The 21,669-nt window shown below is 43.9% G+C and overlaps 1 protein-coding gene across 7 annotated transcripts in view; it reads left to right on the top strand.

The window, feature by feature from the left end:
* ARFIP1 (ARF interacting protein 1) overlaps positions 1–10,089 on the top strand; it is a 65,046-nt gene extending 54,957 nt beyond the window's left edge. For 6 of the 7 annotated variants that reach the window (XM_081332838.1, XM_081332835.1, XM_081332833.1 and 3 more), the window contains one exon: positions 6,263–7,789. In XM_081332838.1, coding sequence (XP_081188964.1) covers positions 6,263–6,418 — 156 coding nt within the window. In that variant the 3' untranslated portion in view covers positions 6,419–7,789. Of the gene's footprint in view, positions 1–6,262; positions 7,790–9,736 lie in introns of those variants that run through there. The other variant, XM_081332839.1, reaches the window with a different exon arrangement.
* The last annotated feature ends 11,580 nt before the right edge of the window (positions 10,090–21,669 follow it).

Below are 21,669 nucleotides of genomic sequence, written 5' to 3'. Positions count from 1 at the left end.
AATTGAGCTTTACCCTAAAAACATTTCAGCTGTTAGCTCACTTCCAGTTCCAGGGTGCACATATTTATGTAATTGCGGTGCCCAATAGCTCTCTTAGTCAGGGTGCGTTGCCAGTCCTGTGATTGGAATACCGCTATCAGCTGCAGCATATTGTTTCCTGTGCCTTGTTTGTTCAGGAATGCCACTTGGGTGACTGCTGTCAAGAGAATGCTGAATGATCAGGGATAAAACTTAAGTTGGGCCCTGAAAGTCTTTCTAATTAAGTAACTGAATTATGAACCCAAAACTAGCTATGTAAATTACGTTTTGTTGTATAATGTTATGGAGTACATATATATATATTTGAAAATATCTTGAATCCATGTTTTAATTATTCCTGGGAAAGGGATAGGGCAAGGGTAGGCAACCTTGGCTCTTTCATGACTCATGGACTTCAACTCCCAGAATTCCTGAGCCAGCATGGCTGGCTCAGGAATTCTGGAAATTGAAGTCCACGAGTCATGAAAGAGCCAAGGTTGCCTACCCCTGGGATAGGGCATCCCTGATTCAGTTGAAAAGCAGGAGCAAAATCAGTATAAAGTTGCTTCTAATTCTTCATTTGGTTGGAATGGAACTTAATATTTTCTGCAAGCAAATTATTCACTTTGGTATCACTTTACTACCTGTAACAGTTTCTGAACTATGATTAGAAAATTGGGCCTTTAGGGGGCAGAAGTTCTTTCGGAAGGCCCAGTAGATTTGCAAGTAGATACTGCTGATTCCGTGAACTTGCATTTATCTCAAAAGGCTAGATAGGGTACTTTTGCATATATTGAGAAAGCACATAACTATTGTATGTATTAACCTTTTAAGATAGTTATCATTTGGGAAAGGGTGTTGATACATTAGTTACAGCATTGTCCTGAACGTCCAGAATTTACTTCTCAAATTGAGTTTTATAATTATAAATTTCTTGTAATTTTAAATGAGAAATGTTAATGGATACAATAAGTATCTTGCCTATGAACAAGATGAAAACAGAAGACTTTGGTAGAAGAAAACATTTTTCCATTGTGAAATGAAATCATAAAACATGAAATTATGCTGTGAAAATTCAGGTTTGAATTTTGTAAGAAAAGGGATTGCATATAAAAAAGAACCAACAAGAGGAAAAAAAGAATTAAGCAAAAATATTCCATTAAATGGTACTTTATAATAGCTACAAAAGAGTATTTTTCTTTTGTAATTATAGTCAAATGTATGATGTTCTCATGCATTGAGTTACTAGGTAATACAGTAAGAGCAACAATGCAAGAGGGACTTTATGAGGATATCAACAATGTGAAGTAGCTAAATAGAATATGAAAGTTTCATTGGCAGCAGATTGGATGGAAGGCAAAAATGTTGGAACAAGTTAAATTGATTCAAATTTTTGCTGTGCTATTATTTATGTCCTGTTTGTCTAGATTGTTAATAGTACCGTTCATCTTTCATCACTAGTTAGCCAATAGTGTGGAAGCACTAGTTGTTTAACTGCCTGGAATGTAACTCAATAAAGTCACTATGAGCTTTTCACTTGTGTTTTTTTCCTGATGTTTTGTACATAACCCACTCCAGTATCTTTGCCATGAAAACCCCATGGACAGTACAAAAAGGACCTCCTGGAGGAACATTGTCCATGGGGTCGTGATGGGTCGGACACGACTTCGCAACTAACAACAACAAAAAGAAGTATTGCCAGAACTATAATGGGATATGTCTTAATCGCGTAATGCATTATAACTGCATACATATGTCTAATTCATAAAACTGGATTTTAAAATCCTGTTCAGTCAGTAAAACATAGTGGTGTCTAGGTTTGCTGTCTGATTATTGTAATTGCAAATTACTTTTAAGTATGGCCATCCCACGTGTTTCACACACAAATCTGCTTTCTCAGTCTGTAGTTATAAGCATGTAACAGACACAGACAAGCAAAAATTGTGGAAGACGTAGTTATGGAGTATAAACACTTTTATTTATTTGATTTATGAACAGCTCACTTTTTGCACACTTAATCTTACTGTAACGTTTTGCAACATTCCTGTAATACCTCTTATAGAGTTGGAAAATATGCTTACTAAAATCTTGTAATCTTGACTATTGAGATATTGAAAGCTTTAGGATGGATAGTTACATTGTAACATTTTAACTTGATTATGAAATTGACTGGAGTGATAGATAGGTGTTAGAACAATCTCCAGCTTGTCCTTCAGAATAGTATTGAAATATTCCAGTAGAATGTCCAGAAAAACCATTTTTGTTTCAACCTCAGCTCAAATTACTGTTTTTAAGGTTTCAAACAGACTGCAAAGTACTCAAGACATCCAGGGCTGTACTGAGAGTGGGTTTTAAAAAAGCTCAACTGAAAAATTGAAAGGATTTTCTATGGGGTTTGATCTTAGATATGAAAAGGGATATTGGAGACAATAAAAATGTTACTCATGAGGAAGTTGGCCATGTGTCTGGATTGAATTAAATTGGCTGACCTAAAGATTTCCCTTGAGTTATGCTAGCAGGGTGGAGACTTGCAATCAAGCATTTGCAGGTACTTGCATTTCTCTGGGAAATTCTTTTCTGTCTGATTTATTAGAGGATGCGCATACTCTTCCTTAGTTTAATCAACTACAAAAAATATAACAATAACAATTATTGCCTCTTATTCTTCAGAGTAACTATAGCTTCCTTTTTCCAATATCTTATTTTCAAAGAAAGAATTTTTTGTCCCAGCATACTTTGGTAATGATAATGTGAAAAATTCCAAAATATGCATGACTGGAGGATCAGCGTAAATTACTTCTCATCCAGGGTCTATCTGTGAGTAGGGCAGATCTAATACTACACATGGAGCAGAGCAGTATCATGTCTTTAGTGGTTAGTTTTTTAATATAATAATGTGTGCTTGGAAATGACAATAGGATAAGGCTGAATTAAGGCTCATAATTTGATGACTTGATTGTGGATGAGAAGACTGACCTGCCATGTATTACTGAAACCTGGCCATGCCCAAGTGGGGCAGTCCTCTGTGCCCAGCTGGGTTTCAGATGTGACATCAGCCAAGACCACATGGTAGGGGTAGTAAGGTGGAAGTGATCATCTGAAATACTTGGGAGGCACCCAGAAACACTGTCCACACAGATACAAGTTGCTGGGTAAAATAGCAAAGGTAAAGGAGTCCCTATGGATTGTATTCTGTTAGTAGTAGCCGACTTTAGGGGGCAGTGCTCATCTCCATTTCTAAGCTATTAAACCAGCTCTGTCTAAAGGTGTTTCTGCAGTCATGTGGCATCACGCAGCAATGCAGAGTATGCAATGAAACATGGAGTGCTGTTGCCTTCTCACTGAAGTGGGATCTATTTGTCTGTTTGCATTTACATGCTTTCAAACTGCTAGGTTGGCAGGAGTTGAGGCAAATGACGGGAGCTCACTCCCTCATGCAGGGGTAGGGCTCGAACTGCTAAAGTATAGACCTTCTCTAGCATCTTTTAAGCCATTAAGCCACTGCACCTCTTAAATTGCTGGATGCAAGGTCTTATTTGTTAAGTTGGGCTCTAGGGATTAGTAGGACTGTTGCTATTGTATCTACCCTCCTGCTGCATAGTATTCTTCCTGCCTGAGCATTTTGACTCCGTGTGGGTTGGCAGTGGGGTTTCTTAGGCTTATGGTCTTGTCTTGTTACTTGAGGGGTCGTTTCTTCCCAATTATTTCTACCATTCAATCCAGTCAGGCAAGATAAGTATGCTTGGGGTCCCATTGGCCAAAGAATGTCAGTTGGCAGGGCCTAGATGTGCCTTTTCTACTATAGCACCCACCCGATGAAACACCACCTTCTGAAGATCAGGATGGCCCTAACCATGCAGATTTTTTGTATGGCCCTGAAGAACTGGTTCTGGGACCCACTTCTTGGTTATGCTAGTTATTTGGGCTGATCTTTATCAAATGCTTTGTATTTTAATTTTTGAAATGTATACAATTGTTTGCATTTTAACTTTGCTGTCTTGTTACTTGTTAAAATGAGCAGCCATATGAATTGGATAAATAAATACATAATTTATTTTAGTAAATTGGGCCTGATGGTAATGTGTTGGTGCCCATTGATGGTCTTCCAATACACTTTTCAGAGCTGAAGAAAGAGGTTGTGGTTAGGAAAATATTCAGTGTTTAGTACATCTTCAAAATATTAAAAGTTGAGTACATTTCTTCTACATCACAAAAGCAGGCAGACAGTTCCCTATTCCCTCAAAAGGAAACTATCAAGAGGCTGAAGGATTATGTACCCTAATCAATTTAAAGATAATTAGGTTAGTAAAGTAAATATATTCATTTTACAATGAATATCATCCTTTTTGTCCTTTCAATAAATCTGGTTAATAAGACACAGGAGAATCTAGCTTGTTTGTTATCAAATATTACCACATGTATCAGGTAAAAAGCTTCACCATAAAAAAAAATACTCCGCATAATGACTTAAGACAACGTATGAGCCCAGCCAGTGAGTAGCCAAGAGCCTAACTAGGAAGCTTCATGACCAAGTGGGGTTTTAAGTCTAGATTTCCTTAGTGTTACTCAGATATTTGAATTGCAGGTAATCCTTGACTTACAACCACAATTGAGCCCAGCATTTTTGTTTTTAAGTGAAACATTAAGTCAGTTTTGCCCCATTTTATGACTTTTCTTGCCATAATTGTTAAGTGAATCGGTGAAGTTGTTTTTTTTTATTGAAAAGTTTTTCAATACATTTTATCTTTAACAATCCCTAACCTTCCCCCCTCCCCCCACCCAACCCTTCCTAACCCTCCCCCCACCCCTTCCCCCCTCCCCCCTCCCCGACTTCCCAGAGCTAAATACAAGGTATAAAAGTAAAAACAATCATAAACAACCATGTGTTAACAACAATAAACTATTAAGTCTATCGCACTCTAGCTCATATAAAATGACTACAAGCAATACTAATATCACATCAAAACTTATACAAATGCTAAATGAAACTTTTTAGTCCCATATTTGTTCTGGATGTAATCAATCCACCTTTTCCACTCCATAATGGAAAAGGTGGATTGTTGTTGCGAATGGTCTTTCAAATAAGCCGAAATCTCTAAAAGTTTCTGACCTGGCGGAAATGGCAAAGAAATCGGTGAAGTTGTTAAGTTAGTAACACAGTTGTTAAATGAATCTGGATTCCCCATATACTTTGCTTGTCAGAAGATCACAGAAGGTGATCATGAAACTCAAGGACACTATAACGGTCATAAATATGAGTCAGTTCCCAAGCATCTGAATTCTCATCATGTGACCACAGGGATGCTGCAATGGTCATAAGTGTGAAAAACAATCATAACTCACTTTTTTTCAATCCCATTGTAACTTCAAACAGTCTCTAAATGAACTGTTGTAAGCTGAAGACTACCTGTACATATTATAGTGGCTCTCACTATTATAGACACTACTTTGTGTATAGATTATAGATCTACTTTGTTCCCACTATACATATTTTTGTCTTTATTTTCTTTGGCTGAATTAAAACTTGATCAAATGATAATTGCGATGTCTTGAAATAATCGGTACAATTTCAATATTTACAAATTATCCTTACATAGCTCTATCCAACTGATAAGCTTACCCCAATATTTTCCTTAATTGGTTGATGGTTGCTAACAAATGCAGTAATAAAATATACTAATATCCTTATCAGAAAACAAAATAGACAAATAGATGCAACTGATAAAAACAGACACATGATCAGTGTATCTATTGGGTAAAATAATCACCTACCTAAACAATCTTTTTGACATGTTGATGAACAATTCTTAGAGCAACGAGCAAACAAAACAATGGGCGTATTTGTGTGTGGTGATAAGATGTAACATGGATGACTACAAATGAGCAAGATTGCGCACACAGCCCTCCAAATTAGGTATGATTTATGTCATTCGTAGTTCATTCGGTGCACCCACTCACAGGAAGAGCCTGTGGCAGGGTTCTGCTCATCTGTCACTAAGCCAAATTATGCTTAACAGGTCATGTGAGTATAGTCAGTTAAGTGCAGCTATGCAGGTAAGGTTATATTTATCATACACAGCCTCTTCATTTAATTTGGCTGTTGGTATTAATGGTAGTTGATATTTGCTTCTGTTGGTGAAACTGATTTTTTTGTTTTCAATCTGATTGTTTCACTATAGAGAAAGACAATTTGTATATATATATATCTTGGGTGTCAGCTTTCAAATTTGATCTTTCTCCACAGGTGAAGGTGCTGCACAATCAACTAGTTCTGTTCCACAATGCCATTGCAGCCTATTTTTCAGGAAATCAGAAACAGCTTGAACAGACCCTTAAACTATTCCATATCAAATTGAAAATACCTGGAGTGGATACTCCTTCTTGGCTCGAAGATCAGTAATCACACCACGCACAGATATCAATTGTTCAGCCCAGGATCTTCTATATCCAGGGAGAATCAAGCAACTTTTCCATAAGAAGGACTGTTGTAATGATACTTGCACAAGCAGCTTTAATTCCTCCCCCCCTCCAATAATGAATACTACAATAATTTGGCAGGGTGGATGGATGTAACCAAATTAACTTGTCATTTCAGAATCAAAATGTTTTTTATTTAAGGGTGAATGGTTTTCTGTAGTAGGGAAGTATAGATTTGCACTGACATAAATATTTGTGATCTTTGGTAACTGTGGCAAGTAGGTGAGAAATTTTCCAAAGGAGATGCTCATGATTTATACCAATATCTGATATTTTATATAAATGAATTAAAACTCTACAGATTCTTTTTCATGTAACTGTGTTCAAAAACTATTTTTTAAAAGAAAAACATTAAGCCCTTTAAACAGCTTCATTCACAAAATCAGTGGCTTACTGACAATGTGAAATTGCAAAAAAATGCCATTTTTTACACCAGAATCTTTCTAACATATGCTTTAAAAATACTAGATGTCGAGTTTCCATTTTGAGCTGAATCCTTTTTTTATCATTATAAAGAACCACCTTGAGCAAGTAGTCTTAGTTGTACTACTTCAATGTTTAACTTTCTATGAAATCATACCTTACTTGTCTGAAATTCAAAAGTGCCTTTTGAAATACTCTTTCTACTCTTCTATACAAAATATATCTTTACAAAACCCTTTCTAGATTTATGGTTTTTTTTAAACAGACTAAGGCCGGTCTAGTTTGTATTCTTCTGTTTGACTCACAGACCATGTTACTTGACTGGGACAGAGTCTGTTTTTTTAATCAGTAGCTGTTACAAGTACAGGTTTGTTACTTTATCATAGCCAGTCAAAAATTATTGTTTTGGAGCATCATTGTTTGCACACTTTCTACTGCTTTTTCTGTTTATATAAATGAAGTACTTAAAATAACTTATCTCAACTAAATGAATTGTATAATTATGTATTATATGTTGAAACAAATTCAGTTGCTTCTTTAATGGTTTTGTTTCAATCTTAAAGTAAAACGTTTATCAAGTATACCTTAAATCATTCCTCATTGCATTCTTGTCCATTATGTTTTTGTTGCTGGGTTCTGTCTTGAAGTAAAGTTAGTTTCCCAGAGTATGTTTCATTATTAGCGCTTATTCATACTAACAGAAATTAGCACAATACATATATACCTAGAAGTAACATCCTTCTAGAGTCTTGCGTAAAACAAATGAAAATACTTTGTAGGCTTTTCCATTTACTTCATTGGAGTATTGCATTTAAAATCTGTTTGTTTCTTGCAACTAGAGATTAAATGCTTTAATTTTTATTAACCCCGAGGAACAAGGTGTCTTGTATTGTTTTTGTGAGCCTGCTAATTATAATAAAAGAAGCAAACCTCACCTCACTTATTCTCCAAGTATAAGGCATACTTGAACATTTCTATCACATCTCTATTCTGGTGCAGGCTTCCTGATTATAACAGAAGTATTTAGTTGACCACCCTTTTTTGCTAAAGGGAAACTTTTTGTGACTACGGGTAGTCCTTGAGTTACAAATGTAATGGAGCCTGCCCATTTCATTCGCAACTTGAGGGCTTGTAGGAGTCAATATCATACCTTGAACACAATTTATTCCCAGCTTTTGCCCATGCATTCACTAATTTAACCGTTTTAATTTCACTTTAAAATATTTTCCTGGGGGCAAGAACTTTTTGGCTGATGCCCTATCTAGAATGCCCCAGTTCAAGAGTCACTTAGAGGAAGTAATTAACTCCCATCATTCCTCCACTTCTCAAATAACAATCGGATTGCAGACACGGAGACCCCCTCATGGTCCTGGTCCTGATGGTCGCTCACAAAAGGAATTGAAGGAGAAGCCAGAGATTGATGCCCGGTTTAAAGATAACAAATTATTTTAAACCTAAGGGGGGGACTAGCTTGGATAGGTTCCAAGTTATACCTCCCAGATGGCCTCAGACTCCAAGCATTGCAACAGAGCCATGATGCTAAACAAGCAGGTCACTTTGGGTTTTTAAAGACATTGCATCTGGTGCGGGGGCAATTCTGGTGGCCAGGAATGGAAAAAGACATTGAGGGTTATGTTAACAGTTGTGCCACCTGTGCTGCCATGAAAAGGCATCCTGGAAAACCCCCAGGATTGAAACAAGTTGCCGAGCCCTCTCAGCCTTGGGAGAAGATAGCAATGGATTTTATAGTGGAATTACCTGAGAGCAAGGGAAACACTGTAATATGGACTGTGATCGATTTATTTTCCAAACAGGCGTATTTCATCTCTTGTTCGGGACTTCCCTCTGCCCAGAAGCTAACCAATCTGTTTTTGAAACACATATTCTGACTCCATGGTGCCCCAAAGCAGATTATTTCAGAAAGAGGGGTCCAGTTTACTGCTAAATTCTGGAGGGAGTTCGTTAAACTGATTGGGTCCTCCCAGGGGCTTTCATCAGCTTTTCATCCAAATATTAATGGAGCTGCTAAGAAAGCTAATGCAATGGTGGAGCAGCCTCAGATGTTATGTAAATTACCAGCAGACTAATTGGGCTGATCTCTTGCCTTTCACAGAGGTAGCCTACAACAATACTGTGCACAGTAGCACTGGTCTCGCCCCATTCAAAATAGTAACAGGCCAAGATTTTGTGTCCATGCCTGAGTTCCCACAGGAGCCTCCTACTTCCCAGACTTTGGACCAGTGGGTGACATCCTTCCAGGGGGGTTGGATGAACTTGAAAGAGGCATTGACCAAGGCCACCAAGGTTTACAAGGAGCAAGCAGATAAACAATGCTCCCCTCAGAAACCTTTTTATGTTGAACAATTAATTTTATCTTTCAATGAAATATTTAAGGTTAAAGTTACCCAGTAGAAAATTGGGTCCAAAATTCCCCCGTCCTTTTCCCATCACAAAGATCATAAACCCTGTCACAGTGGAATTGCAACTTCCCGATTGTTGGGAAAAAATTCACCCTGTGTTTCATTTCAGTTTATTAAAACCTGTGTCAAGAGTCCTCTGTAAGACTGTCCCAAAGGAGCTGTTGGGTCAAGTAGTGGTAGAGGGGGAGACGCATTATGAAATAAAATGAATTCTTGATTCTAGGTTGTACAAGGGAAAATTACAGTACCTCATTTAGTGGAGAGGCTACCCCCTTTCAGAAGCTACATGGGTGAAATGTACAAATGTGAAAGCAGATAGATTAATAAAAAAAGTTTTACAACAAATACCCTCACAAGCCTAGAGGGAATACTTAACCTACTTTTTGTTTCCCCTACAGAAGACTTTCTGAGAGGGGCAGACTGTCAACTACAAACGAGCATGGCTGCAGCCATTTTTCCTACTCATTTTTGGTTGCCACATAGAATGGAAGGAGGGAGGTTGCCCAGGTGCTTTGCTAATCTAAATAATCTTTTGTCTCATGGGAACCAAGGTCATCGGATGCTCCTGAGACTGCAGGCTGGGTGTTGCTTAAAAAACCCGCCAAGAAGATGTATTGGGGAACGTAGTTGCTTGCATAGTTTTAGGGGTGGGATTTTTTAACTTTGTATTAGGGAATTGTTATTTGTGTCTCCAGACTTGGTTTCACTTTTGACATGCTGATACTTTGTAACTAATAAACATGTTTTTTGAGGAATTTGCAAGCCTCAGAGTTCTGCTTTATTCATCTCTGTTGGAACCATGACATTAAAACCGCCAAGCAATAAATGTTAAAAGGTTACCATGGATTTCTGTCTTGGGTTTGTTTTACTGAATTAAACCTACAGCAATATGAATATTTATATTGATAATTAATACTTTTATAGGCTTCTGATAATAGATTTGCAGTATTAAAAGAGAAACTGATTTCTTAATTACTTAAATTAAGATTTTTTTAAAAATTATGTGTTTCATTTGTCTCTGAATACAGTATTTGGTATTTCAACACGTATCTGAAATACAGTGAATTTATTTAATATTAGGATTTATCACATAGTAATGATTCGTGTAACAGTAATAATTTCTTTATAAAGAATTATAAAAAGTCACTGATGACAAATTATTTCATCCTCCATACATCTGAAATAGTAAAAATGTATTGCCTCATTATGACTAAAATAGAATCCCAGTGTGACATCTCACATTTTCTGGCTTCTGCAATCCCACATGGCTTGCCCGCGGCCATCATTGTCTTGTTTGAAGATTATTTTACAGCAATAACTTTTGCCTGCATTTTATCAGCAAAACAAATATAATTGTTATTTTAATTAGTCTCAGTGGAATTCACTGTAATATCAAAACCTTGAACCCAGGATAAACAACTGAGTGCCTGGTAACTTTGGGGTGATCGCAGACAACCTCCTTTGGAGCTTCATGCCCACTTGATTTTTTACAAAGATTCTTTTGATTAAAAATAAGGAATATTGCAAGACAAAACACGAGCCTGTATTTTTGTCCATAAATTCTTTTGAACCACGAAACAATATATGTGAGGTAGCATTTAACTACAGTTAAATTAAAGGTAAAATTATAAATTAAAGGAAACATCGGAAGTGAATCAGCACAGTAACAGAGTTGAACTGGATAAATTAATGGAGGACGGGTTTATCAAGTGCTTTTGATCTTTAAGATTCACTGTTAACTAGAAAGTTGAATAGAATATCTCCATACTGTACTTAGTTGCCTGTTGGCCACCGGGTCGCGGGAATAGCTGGCAACACCCCCGCACTCGTAGTAGCACCATTGTGCAGGTGCTATTGACCCCATTTGCGCAGACATGGGGGTGCTATCACTGCCACCAGCATCAAGTGGGTGCTAGCAGCCCGTTTGCGCATGTGTGTGGGCACCAGCGGCTCAGTTGTGCACATGTGTGGGCACCATTACAGGTGAATGTGGCCTGATTCCACATGCACGCGCTAGCATCAGGATAGCAGGTGCAACCACATGATTGAAGCTCCATCCCCTTTTCTTAAGAGTGTTATTGTATGCACTTAAAAGGAGGCTTATACCAATATAAGCTTATATCTGCTGATATTGGTAGAAGCCTCCTTTTATGTGCTATAAAACATCTCTGAAGACCAATCTGAAATGAACATTAAATGCACTGCTTGGGTTCATTCACTCAATGAATTGTGAGCTCATCTAACAGTAGTATCATGTAGACCAAATTTTTATCACTTTATTAAGAAAAATATTCTGAGAGGTTTTATTTTAGGCTTTGGTATAGCCATTTACCTGAAGCTAAAACTCAAATACTTTGGCCACCTAATGAGAAGGAAGGACTCACTGGAGAAGAGCCTAATGCTGGGAAAGATTGAGGGCAAGAGAAGAAGGGGACGACAGAGAATGAGGTGGCTGGATGGAGTCACTGAAGCAGTAGGCGTGACCTTAAATGGGCTCCAGAAGATGGTAGAAGACAGGAAGGCCTGGAGGAACGTTGTCCATAGGGTCACAATGGGTCGGACACGACTTTGCAGCTAACAACAACAACATGGCCATTTATGTCTACAGCATTCCCTGATTTACTAGATTAGTAATTTCATCAAAGAATATAGATTAATTAGTTTACTTGCAAGAAACCTCTTGTGAGTTCTGTTAATTGTAGCATGCATATCGAACACCAGCATGTTGTTTAATAATTTTAGCAATCTTTTCAATAACTTTGCTCAGCTGATAATTCTGTTGTTTCCTGGGTGGTCCTCCTTCAATTTTTGAAAATTGAGATATTTGGTCTTCTTTATTCTTCTAGAACACTGCCAGTCCTACAGGAGATCCTAAATATTTCTGAGAGTGATTCTACTAGCACTTTGTTACTGTAATATGTAATGTGTGGCTCTGGAGACTTGAATTTGCTTAAATTAGTCAAGTTCTTTCTTACCCTCTTCTTTTCTTTCCTAAAGTTATAGTTTTCTTTTCTTCCTAATGAATAACAATGAGGAAAGACACAAAAACAGCAGCTACAAACTTCTACCTTCTCACTACGTTTGGTTTTGAACTGATGTGTACAGTACTCCCTTTCCCTGAATCTTATACAAAGTTGTCATAGTTTTCTGAATTTCTCACAAGACATTCCAAGTTTTAGTCTTTCTGACACAAGTTCCACTTTTTCTGGAACCTCATTTGCATTCTTCGGTTATGTGCTGCTTATTGCATTTCATATATACACATATTCCGTTTTTTTCCCCTTTTCATTATTTCATAGAGCTTTGTTTATATATTCTTTTTAGATTTCTCCCATCTGACCAAAATGCAGTTCCAGCAACAATGCAGGACTGTGATAGAGGAGAAGTAGGAGACTGACAAATGTCCTTTTTTAAATTATTATTATTATTATTATTATTATTATTAATAATAATAATAATAATAATAATAATAATAATAATAATAATAATAATAATAATAATAATAATAATAATAATAATAATAATAATAATTTTATTTGTATACCGCCCTTCTCCCGGAGGACTCAGGGCGGTGAACAGGGCAATACATATTAAAAAACAAGATACAAAAATTAAAAACGATTAAACAAATGCCCATGAATAAGTTAAAACACATTAAAAATAGATTAAAACAGATTAAAATAGATTAATACAACCCAACCCCATCCCATTTTTAAGGGTCCCACAGGCTGGGAGGCTGGGAACTAGACTTAGAATACGAAAATCAGTGTCCCAAATACATTGCCTGAGGATCCTTGTGGTATTCTCAAAGCTTAAAGGGCAAAGGCTGTCCAGCTAAGGTCTTAGGGAATAAAGCTTGCCAAAAACTTTTATCCCCTTGATATCACGATGTCAAGAAAATAGAATTCCTTGTTCTTTCTTCACCTTTCTAAGAAATGTTGTTGGAGAGGACAAAAATTCGATAGTTTTCTGTTTCTTGGCAGAGTTAGCTCACTGGCAGGCAGATGTCAGGATTTTATATTTGTATTTTATTTAGAATATGTATTGCAGTTAAAGATTCTAGGGTGATTCACAATAATCCAATAAATAAAAATGTACCATTAGTTGCTTTCTAGGAACTGTATTTCTAGTTTAAGCTAGCAGGTTGTACAAATCAAGAAAATTGGTTTAATTAATAGAGGTATTATTTTAAATATATTTTATTATTTTAAACAATCTGGGTATAATAATACATGGTGTACATGTTTGCATTATGTCATGGGTTGGGTACATCCTTTTAATTGAAATACTGAGCAGGGATGAGGCTGCTCGGAGTTGTAATCCAAACAACTCTGCCAGTGATCTTCTTTGGGAAGGTTGACAATAGACAGCCAGTTGCACTGAGCAGCCCTGGATTCTGAAAAGTCACTATTTCAAGATTAAAAAATGGCAGATGTGAGATTAAAGTTATTCAATAAAATGCCTTTTGGTTGTATTCAAATGTTATATAAGTTTGCACATCAGAATAATGATTCCCCTGGATTCCACGTACTACATGCTTTCAAAACCTCTTTCCCAAAATTCTCTTTCAAAGCAGTTATTAAGCAAGACCAAATGATTATATAACTTTATTGTCACTTTGAATGTACACCAATCGGCATACATCAAAATGAAATTTCGTTGCATACAGCTCTCAAAGGGTCACCACCTCCGATATATACTCCTTGTTCGGGGCCCGCTCAAATTTCACATTGTCCATTTTAGTCTCTAGGGAGTGAACGATGGCAAACAGGATAGATGGAAATGGGGCTCCATGTGGATTAGCCCTCAAGTTAGCTTGTATTCTGACAACCTCGCCTTCTTTCCTTTTTCTGATCCTGACTCTTCCACCCTTTCCTTAAAGAGGCCTTGCTTCTTTTCGCCCCTGGAGCACGCTGCTGCCGCCGCCACCAACTCCTCCAAAAGCCTCTCTTCCTCTGGGCCTGCCGACAGCCTCATCCAGTTCCTTCGCTCCATAAGCTCCAGGTCCTCTCTGCCTCCTCTGGAAACAGCCCTGATTTGCAGTAGAATCCATCACTGGGCCAGCAGTCAGATCTTGCTGCTGGCAGAACAAATTCAAACAGCGCCAACGACTTTTAACGGTCTCACCAACAGTTCCAAAACAACTAGAAACTCGCCAGGCCAGCAAAGATTGTCGGTCGTATGTCGTATGTTACCTTAGTTCCACCATGTTGCTCAAACACGTTAAAATCTTCCTGATCATGTGGCTTATAGCCCTTACTATCCCTCCCAAAACTATTCGCTTTCAAGAGTCAATGCAGCCGCAGCCATTCTAGGCGCCGCCATCTTAGAAATCTGACATGAAGACTGTCAATACTCGTCCTGCAGCAAGCAGGGCAGAGTGCCGAACACAGGAACGAGAGACTTCCGCTGCGATCTGCAAGCACTTTATTCTTCAAGGCAACAGCCGCAACAAGAAACAAAGCCAGCGTTGGCCGCTACCTGCAGCCAACGCTATTATATACACACCCAAAACACCCACCCATACTCCACCCAAACACGTCCACGCCCTCCCATTCCCTATAACTTCCCCACCCCTCCCCTACAAGTCCCTTCGCCCGTCGCCCAACCAGGTAAGCCTCCTCCCGTGCGCTGCCGCCACCGTGCTCCACCCCCTCACCACCTCCCTGCCGCGCCCAACTCCGAAACCCCCCGTGGTCGTTCACACCCGAGGCTCCCAGCCACCCAGGCACCGCGGTGGGAAGGGGCCTGTCTCCCAACGGACCCGCCGGCTCCCAGGCCATACAGCCCTGCGCCCAACTGTCCAGTGTCTCGGCCTGCCTTGCCAAACGTAGTCCCGGTAGCCAAAGCCGGGGAAGGGCCAGCGTCGTGCTGCGGGCTCCCGAAGCTCTTGTACCCTCCCAGGCCGCCGTGAGTGGGCCCGAGCCTCCGCCGGTCAGCTGTGGCGCGCAAGAAGACGACCGGGGCGGCGGCGCGGCCTCCCGAGCCTTCCGGGCCGCCGACGCACCGCCAGGCGAAGACAGGTGCTGCACCGCGGAGGAAGACGGCCGAAGCGGCGGCGCGGCCTCCTGAACCTTCCGGGCCGCCGACGCGCCGCCAGGCGAAGTCAGCTGTTGTGCGGCGGGGGAGGAGGACGGTCGAAGCGGCGGCGCGGCCCCTGGAGCCTTCCGGGCCGCTACGGAGCCGATCCCGTCCGGCACGACCTCAGGAGCCTCGCAGTCCGCCGGGGAGGCAGGCAGGTCCAGCGGGCAGCAGGCGGGGGGTGCTGGGGAGGTGGAGGGGCCCCCCCTCGAGTGTCGGGCTCCCGAGGCCCGACATGCTGCCCCCTCTACCAGGGCCCCACCTGGAATGCAAGAGGAGAGAGGTGAGTGCTCCGTTATGTGACCTGCAGGCTCCCCCTGGGTCCCTCTCGGCTTCCCTGGATGTTTTCGGTGGAATGCGCGGAGAAGGCGTGGTGCGCACACATCCCCATCCCGCACCCAGGTGGCCTCCTCCATGGGGTATCCCTTCCAGAGCACCAAGTATTGCACTCGCCCCCTCCGTTTTCGGGAGTCCAGGATCTCCTGTACCTCATAGTGGTCGCCGTTTACAGGCCCTGGGCCGCCCTCCCCCACTGCCACAGAGGCAGTTGTAGCAGGCTTCAGCAGGCTACTGTGGAAGACGGGGTGTATCTTCCCAAGGAGGGGGGGTAGCCGCAGCCTGACGGTGACAGGGTTTACCACCTGTATAACCCGGAACGGCCCAAGATACTTGGGCCCTAACTTCTTACAGGGCACCTGTAGCCGCAGGTACTTCGTGGAGAGGTATACAAGATCACCTACTTTAGGGAGTGCAAATGGTCGTCTCTTTCTATCTGCCTGCTCTTTGTATGTCTCTGTAGCCCGCTCTAACGCCTTCTTTGCCTTCCCCCATACTTCCTCCAACTGGTGCATCCACTCCCCAGGTGTGCAGGATGCTGGGGCACCCTGTTCACAACCTGCGATGGGGACGAATTCATAACCTGAGACTACTTTAAAGGGGGAGAACCCAGTGCTGCTATGCACCGCGTTGTTGTAGGCTACTTCCGCAAAGGCTAGCAGATCCACCCATTCAGACTGCTGGTATGAGACGTAGCAACGCAGGTACCGCTCCACTGCCGCATTTGCACGTTCCGCAGCCCCATTTGTGCTTGGGTGGTACGCCGAGCTCAGGCCCTGTGTCGCTCCGATGTAACGTACGAAGTTCTTCCAGAACCTGGCCGTGAACTGCACCCCTCGGTCCGAGATGATACGTCGTGGCACCCCGTGGAGACGGTAAATGTGTTGGACAAACAGCCAAGCCAACCGACGGGCCGAAGGCAACCCCTTGCAGGGGATAAAATGGGCCTGTTTCGAGAATAAGTCTACTACTGTCCACAAAACGTTGTACCCCTTGCTTTCCGGTAGTTCGACCACAAAGTCCATGGCAATGTCCTGCCAAGGCCGTATGGGGTCCGCCACCTGTTGCAGAAGGCCTGCCGGTTTGTTGGTGGAGGGCTTGGTGGTTGCGCAAACGCGGCATCTCTGCACATAGCTCTCGATGTCTCGCCTCATGGTTGGCCACCAGAACTGGCGGCGAGCCAAATGTAGGGTTTTTACGAATCCGTAATGGCCTGCCTGCCTGGCGTCATGGCACTGATAGAGCGCTCGATCCCGTACCGCCGCAGGCACATACAGTCTGGCCCCGTGCCAAGCTACGCCATCCCGCATTGTGAGAATATCGGGGTGCGCCTGCATCCACTCATCAGTTGCCAGTGCCCCCTCGCAGGCCTGCAGGAAGTTGTCTGTTAAGGCGTTGGCCTTGTGCTCCGCCCCGTCCACCGGGCGGGGTGGCGGTACCAGTGCCTGCACCACCTCCTCTTTCTGGCAATCATATTGAGGTAGCCGGGACAAGGCGTCTGCCAGGAAGTTCCTACCCCCCGGCACATACTTGAGCCAGAACCGGAAGCGCCGGAAGTACTGGGCCCACCGCACGTGCTTCGGGGACAGTCGGCGAGGCGTTTGTAAGGCTTCCAGATTTTTATGATCCGTCCATACCTCGAACTCTTGGCTAGCCCCTTCAAGCAGATGTCTCCACGTCCCCAAGGCCCAGCGGACCGCGAAAGCCTCTTTCTCCCAGATAGCCCAAGCCCTCTCCGCGGTGGTCAGTTTCTTGGAAGCATAAGCGCAGGGCCGTAGCTCCCCCGTTGCATGCCGCTGCAGAAGGACAGCTCCAACAGCCACGTCACTTGCATCGACCTGCACGACGTAGGGCAGGTCAGGGTTCGGGTGTTGTAGGACGGGCTCCTTAGCAAATTGTGCCTTGAGCATCTCAAAAGCCTGCTGACACACAGTAGTCCACGCCAGCTTTTGCCCTGGCCGCGGCGGTGTTGCTGAGTGCTTTGTCCGCAGCAGATCTGTGAGTGGCAAGGCGATGGAAGCAAAGTTTGGGATGAACTGGCGGTAAAAATTAGCGAAACCCAGGAAACTCTGCAACTGTTTCCGGGTTCGTGGGGCCTGCCATTGTTGGATGGCTTCCACCTTCCCTGGGTCCATCTCCACCCCGTTTGAAGACACCCGATATCCCAAATAGTCCAGCCGGGACTTGTGAAACTCACATTTAGAGAGTTTCACATATAATTGGGCGTCCCTCAGTTTGGTTAGTACACACCGAACCAGGGCAACATGCTCCTCCAGCGTTGACGTGTATATGAGGATGTCATCAAGGTAGACCAGGACCCCCCGGTACAAATGTTCATGCAGGACTTGGTTAATCAATTGCATGAAGACCGCGGGGGCTCCCTGCAGACCAAACGGCATTACCCTGAACTGAAAGCTCCCCAACGGGCAATTGAAAGCCGTCTTCCATTCGTCGCCGGCTTTGATCCGGACACGGTAGTACGCCTCCCTGAGGTCTAATTTGGTGAACACCCGGCCCGTAGCCAAATGGGCCAAAAGGTCCTTCACCAGAGGGAGGGGGTACAAGTGCTCCACACATACCGCGTTAACCCCCCGGTAATCCACGCACAGTCTTAGGGTCCCGTCCTTCTTCTCCCTGAATAGGACAGGGGCCGCCATCTTGGACCGGGCAGGCTGGATGAACCCCCTCCGCAGATTCTTATCTATGTATTGTCGGAGCTCCTGCATCTCCCGGGGTGCCATTGCGTACATGCGGGGCTTCGGCAGTTTCGCCCCCGGCTCCAGTTCTATGGCACAGTCCGTGGGGCGGTGGGGCGGCAGAGCATCACACTCTTTCTCGCCGAAAATGTCTGCTAGATCGCCGTACTCCCGTGGCACCTGTATCTCACGCCCAGCTCCCACCCCCGCGGCACTCTCAGGCCCACCGGCCCCCTCCGGACCCATGAAGGTATGCTTTGCAGGGGGCTGGGGCCCCGTCCCTAAACGAAGGTGTCGGCACCCCCCCTCCCACCAGACCGTGGGACCCCATCTGTCCAACCATGTGAGTCCCAGGATGACCGCCTCCGTCATGGACGGCACCACGACAAATCGTAGGGTCTCCCAGTGTGTACCTAACTCCATCCTCACCGGTGCCGTCACATGCGTGATGGGTGCCCCGCCCAGAAGGGACCCGTCCACCTGCTGGAACCGGAGGGGTTTGGGGAGCCGCTGAAGGGGGATGCCGGCCTTCCTTGCCGTTTCCAGGCTGATAAGGCAGCGCGTGCTACCTGAATCGATCAAAGCTTTACATTCCCTCCTTTCGCCTGTTTGTGGGCTTATCAACGTCACAGGCAACACAAAGGGGCACACTGGAGCACTTACCATCGGGTCCTCCTCGTACTCATGGTCCTCAGACCCGTCGGATGTATCGGTCCGCCCATCCGCCGGCCCCTCTGGGCGCAGCGGGGTTGACGTTCGGGGTGTCTTGTCGGTCACCTGGTACGCCGTTCTGGAGCGCTCTGTGGTTCTCCTGGGAGTTGTCACGTGCCCCGACCTCTCCGAACCTATCCCGTCCTCCACTTCCCTCCCCTCGGGTGGTGTTGCCTCCGCCCCGGCCACGCCGGCCTCCTCCAAACCAGTCTCCAAGGCGGCTCCTTGCAAGCCCTCTGCCATGGCACTCAAAGCGAAACACAGCAGAAAGGCAGAAAGGCCGCAATGCTATGGGGCAACGTTGGCTTTCTGTCAATACTCGTCCTGCAGCAAGCAGGGCAGAGTGCCGAACACAGGAACGAGAGACTTCCGCTGCGATCTGCAAGCACTTTATTCTTCAAGGCAACAGCCGCAACAAGAAACAAAGACAGCGTTGGCCGCTACCTGCAGCCAACGCTATTATATACACACCCAAAACACCCACCCATACTCCACCCAAACACGTCCACGCCCTCCCATTCCCTATAACTTCCCCACCCCTCCCCTACAAGTCCCTTCGCCCGTCGCCCAACCAGGTAAGCCTCCTCCCGTGCGCTGCCGCCACCGTGCTCCACCCCCTCACCACCTCCCTGCCGCGCCCAACTCCGAAACCCCCCGTGGTCGTTCACACCCGAGGCTCCCAGCCACCCAGGCACCGCGGCGGGAAGGGGCCTGTCTCCCAACGGACCCGCCGGCTCCCAGGCCATACAGCCCTGCGCCCAACTGTCCCGTGTCTCGGCCTGCCTTGCCAAACGTAGTCCCGGTAGCCAAAGCCGGGGAAGGGCCAGCGTCGTGCTGCGGGCTCCCGAAGCTCTTGTACCCTCCCAGGCCGCCGTGAGTGGGCCCGAGCCTCCGCCGGTCAGCTGTGGCGCGCAAGAAGACGACCGGGGCGGCGGCGCGGCCTCCCGAGCCTTCCGGGCCACCGACGCACCGCCAGGCGAAGACAGGTGCTGCACCGCGGAGGAAGACGGCCGAAGCGGCGGCGCGGCCTCCTGAACCTTCCGGGCCGCCGACGCACCGCCAGGCGAAGTCAGCTGTTGTGCGGCGGGGGAGGAGGACAGTCGAAGCGGCGGCGCGGCCCCTGGAGCCTTCCGGGCCGCTACGGAGCCGATCCCGTCCGGCGCGACCTCAGGAGCCTCGCAGTCCGCCGGGGAGGCAGGCAGGTCCAGCGGGCGGCAGGCGGGGGGTGCTGGGGAGGTGGAGGGGCCCCCCCTCGAGTGTCGGGCTCCCGAGGCCCGACAAAGACAATGAAAGGAGAAAAAGAAACAGAAAGAAGTTCAAGACGCAACAAAGCACAAATTCTTAGTGAAAACAGTGGCTGAAAACGGCAGGAAGAAAACAGCAGCCAGGAACAGAACTTGTGCAATAGTCTGTTTCAGATGAGTCTTCTATATATACCCATAGACCGATGGTAATAGAAAAATCTTCCTCTCTAAGGGGTTTGCCTCTGGCACAAGTTTGGTCTAATGATCCCTTCATCCCTGTATATTTCAAAGGCATTTATTTTATGCATGTATAAGGATGATTGAGTAAAAAGTGTGGAATGTCAAGAATGTATCTTAATTAGAATTTAAATTGTTGCTCAACTGCCTTAGTAGGTATCAAAAGTCACAATTAATCTTCACATTAGGCAATTTTTAACCTATTGTATTTATTTTTGAGAAATTAAGCATTTTTCTCTTTCACATTCAAATCCTTACTTTTGAATTTTTTGCCTCTTTTGCTTTCTTCTTGCGGGATAATTGCCAATTTTATTCTTAAATGCTGGACAACTCAATGCCACAACGCGTTAGGGCATTTGGGAAGTTGAAAACCTACCCTCCTGGAGGCTAGAAAAAAACCCCTATCTTTTTCCTGATAAAAGTATTTCTTGTCCTGTTTTGAAGAATTATCTTTTCGAAGTACCCATTAAAGAAAATTCACCAGCAGTAATAGCTTCACCTCTGTAATGCCCAAACAAGCAGAATGGATTCTGACCTTACAAATAAGTAAAGCGGACAGAGGATTTCTTTCATTCACACCAAAATTGAGTCCAACTAAGTGCAAAATGGTTTCTTATATCTAGGCCCTCAACATCAGAAACTTTAATCCAGTATTTCCAGGTAAGCTTTGCTGCTCCCTGTGTGATATAGTTCCCATTTGCTTGGGTTGGATAATCATAGCCAATGTGGCATGCTAACCATACTTTGTTACATTAGCATTATGGTTACAACCACAGAATATTAGACTAGGTGAGATAGAGTATTTCTTAGATGGAGTGTTGATTCAATTCAAAGGACTCTCCAACAAAGTTTCATGTGGATAGTGAGTTTGATCTTTTCTTTTAGAGTAGTTCCTATGTTGCATTATATTGCACTAAACCATAATGTAATACATTTAGATTTGTCTTAGTGTAATATGTAATTCTATCCATTATGAATTGTTGAACAAACCATTATTTTAATGGACCAGTAACTAGATTTACATAT

This window comes from Vipera berus (assembly GCF_964194415.1).
Source record: "Vipera berus genome assembly, chromosome: 7".
Lineage (NCBI taxonomy): Eukaryota > Metazoa > Chordata > Lepidosauria > Squamata > Viperidae > Vipera > Vipera berus.
Note: the sequence above shows the minus strand (reverse complement) of the source record. Positions and strands in the feature narration are given on the sequence as shown.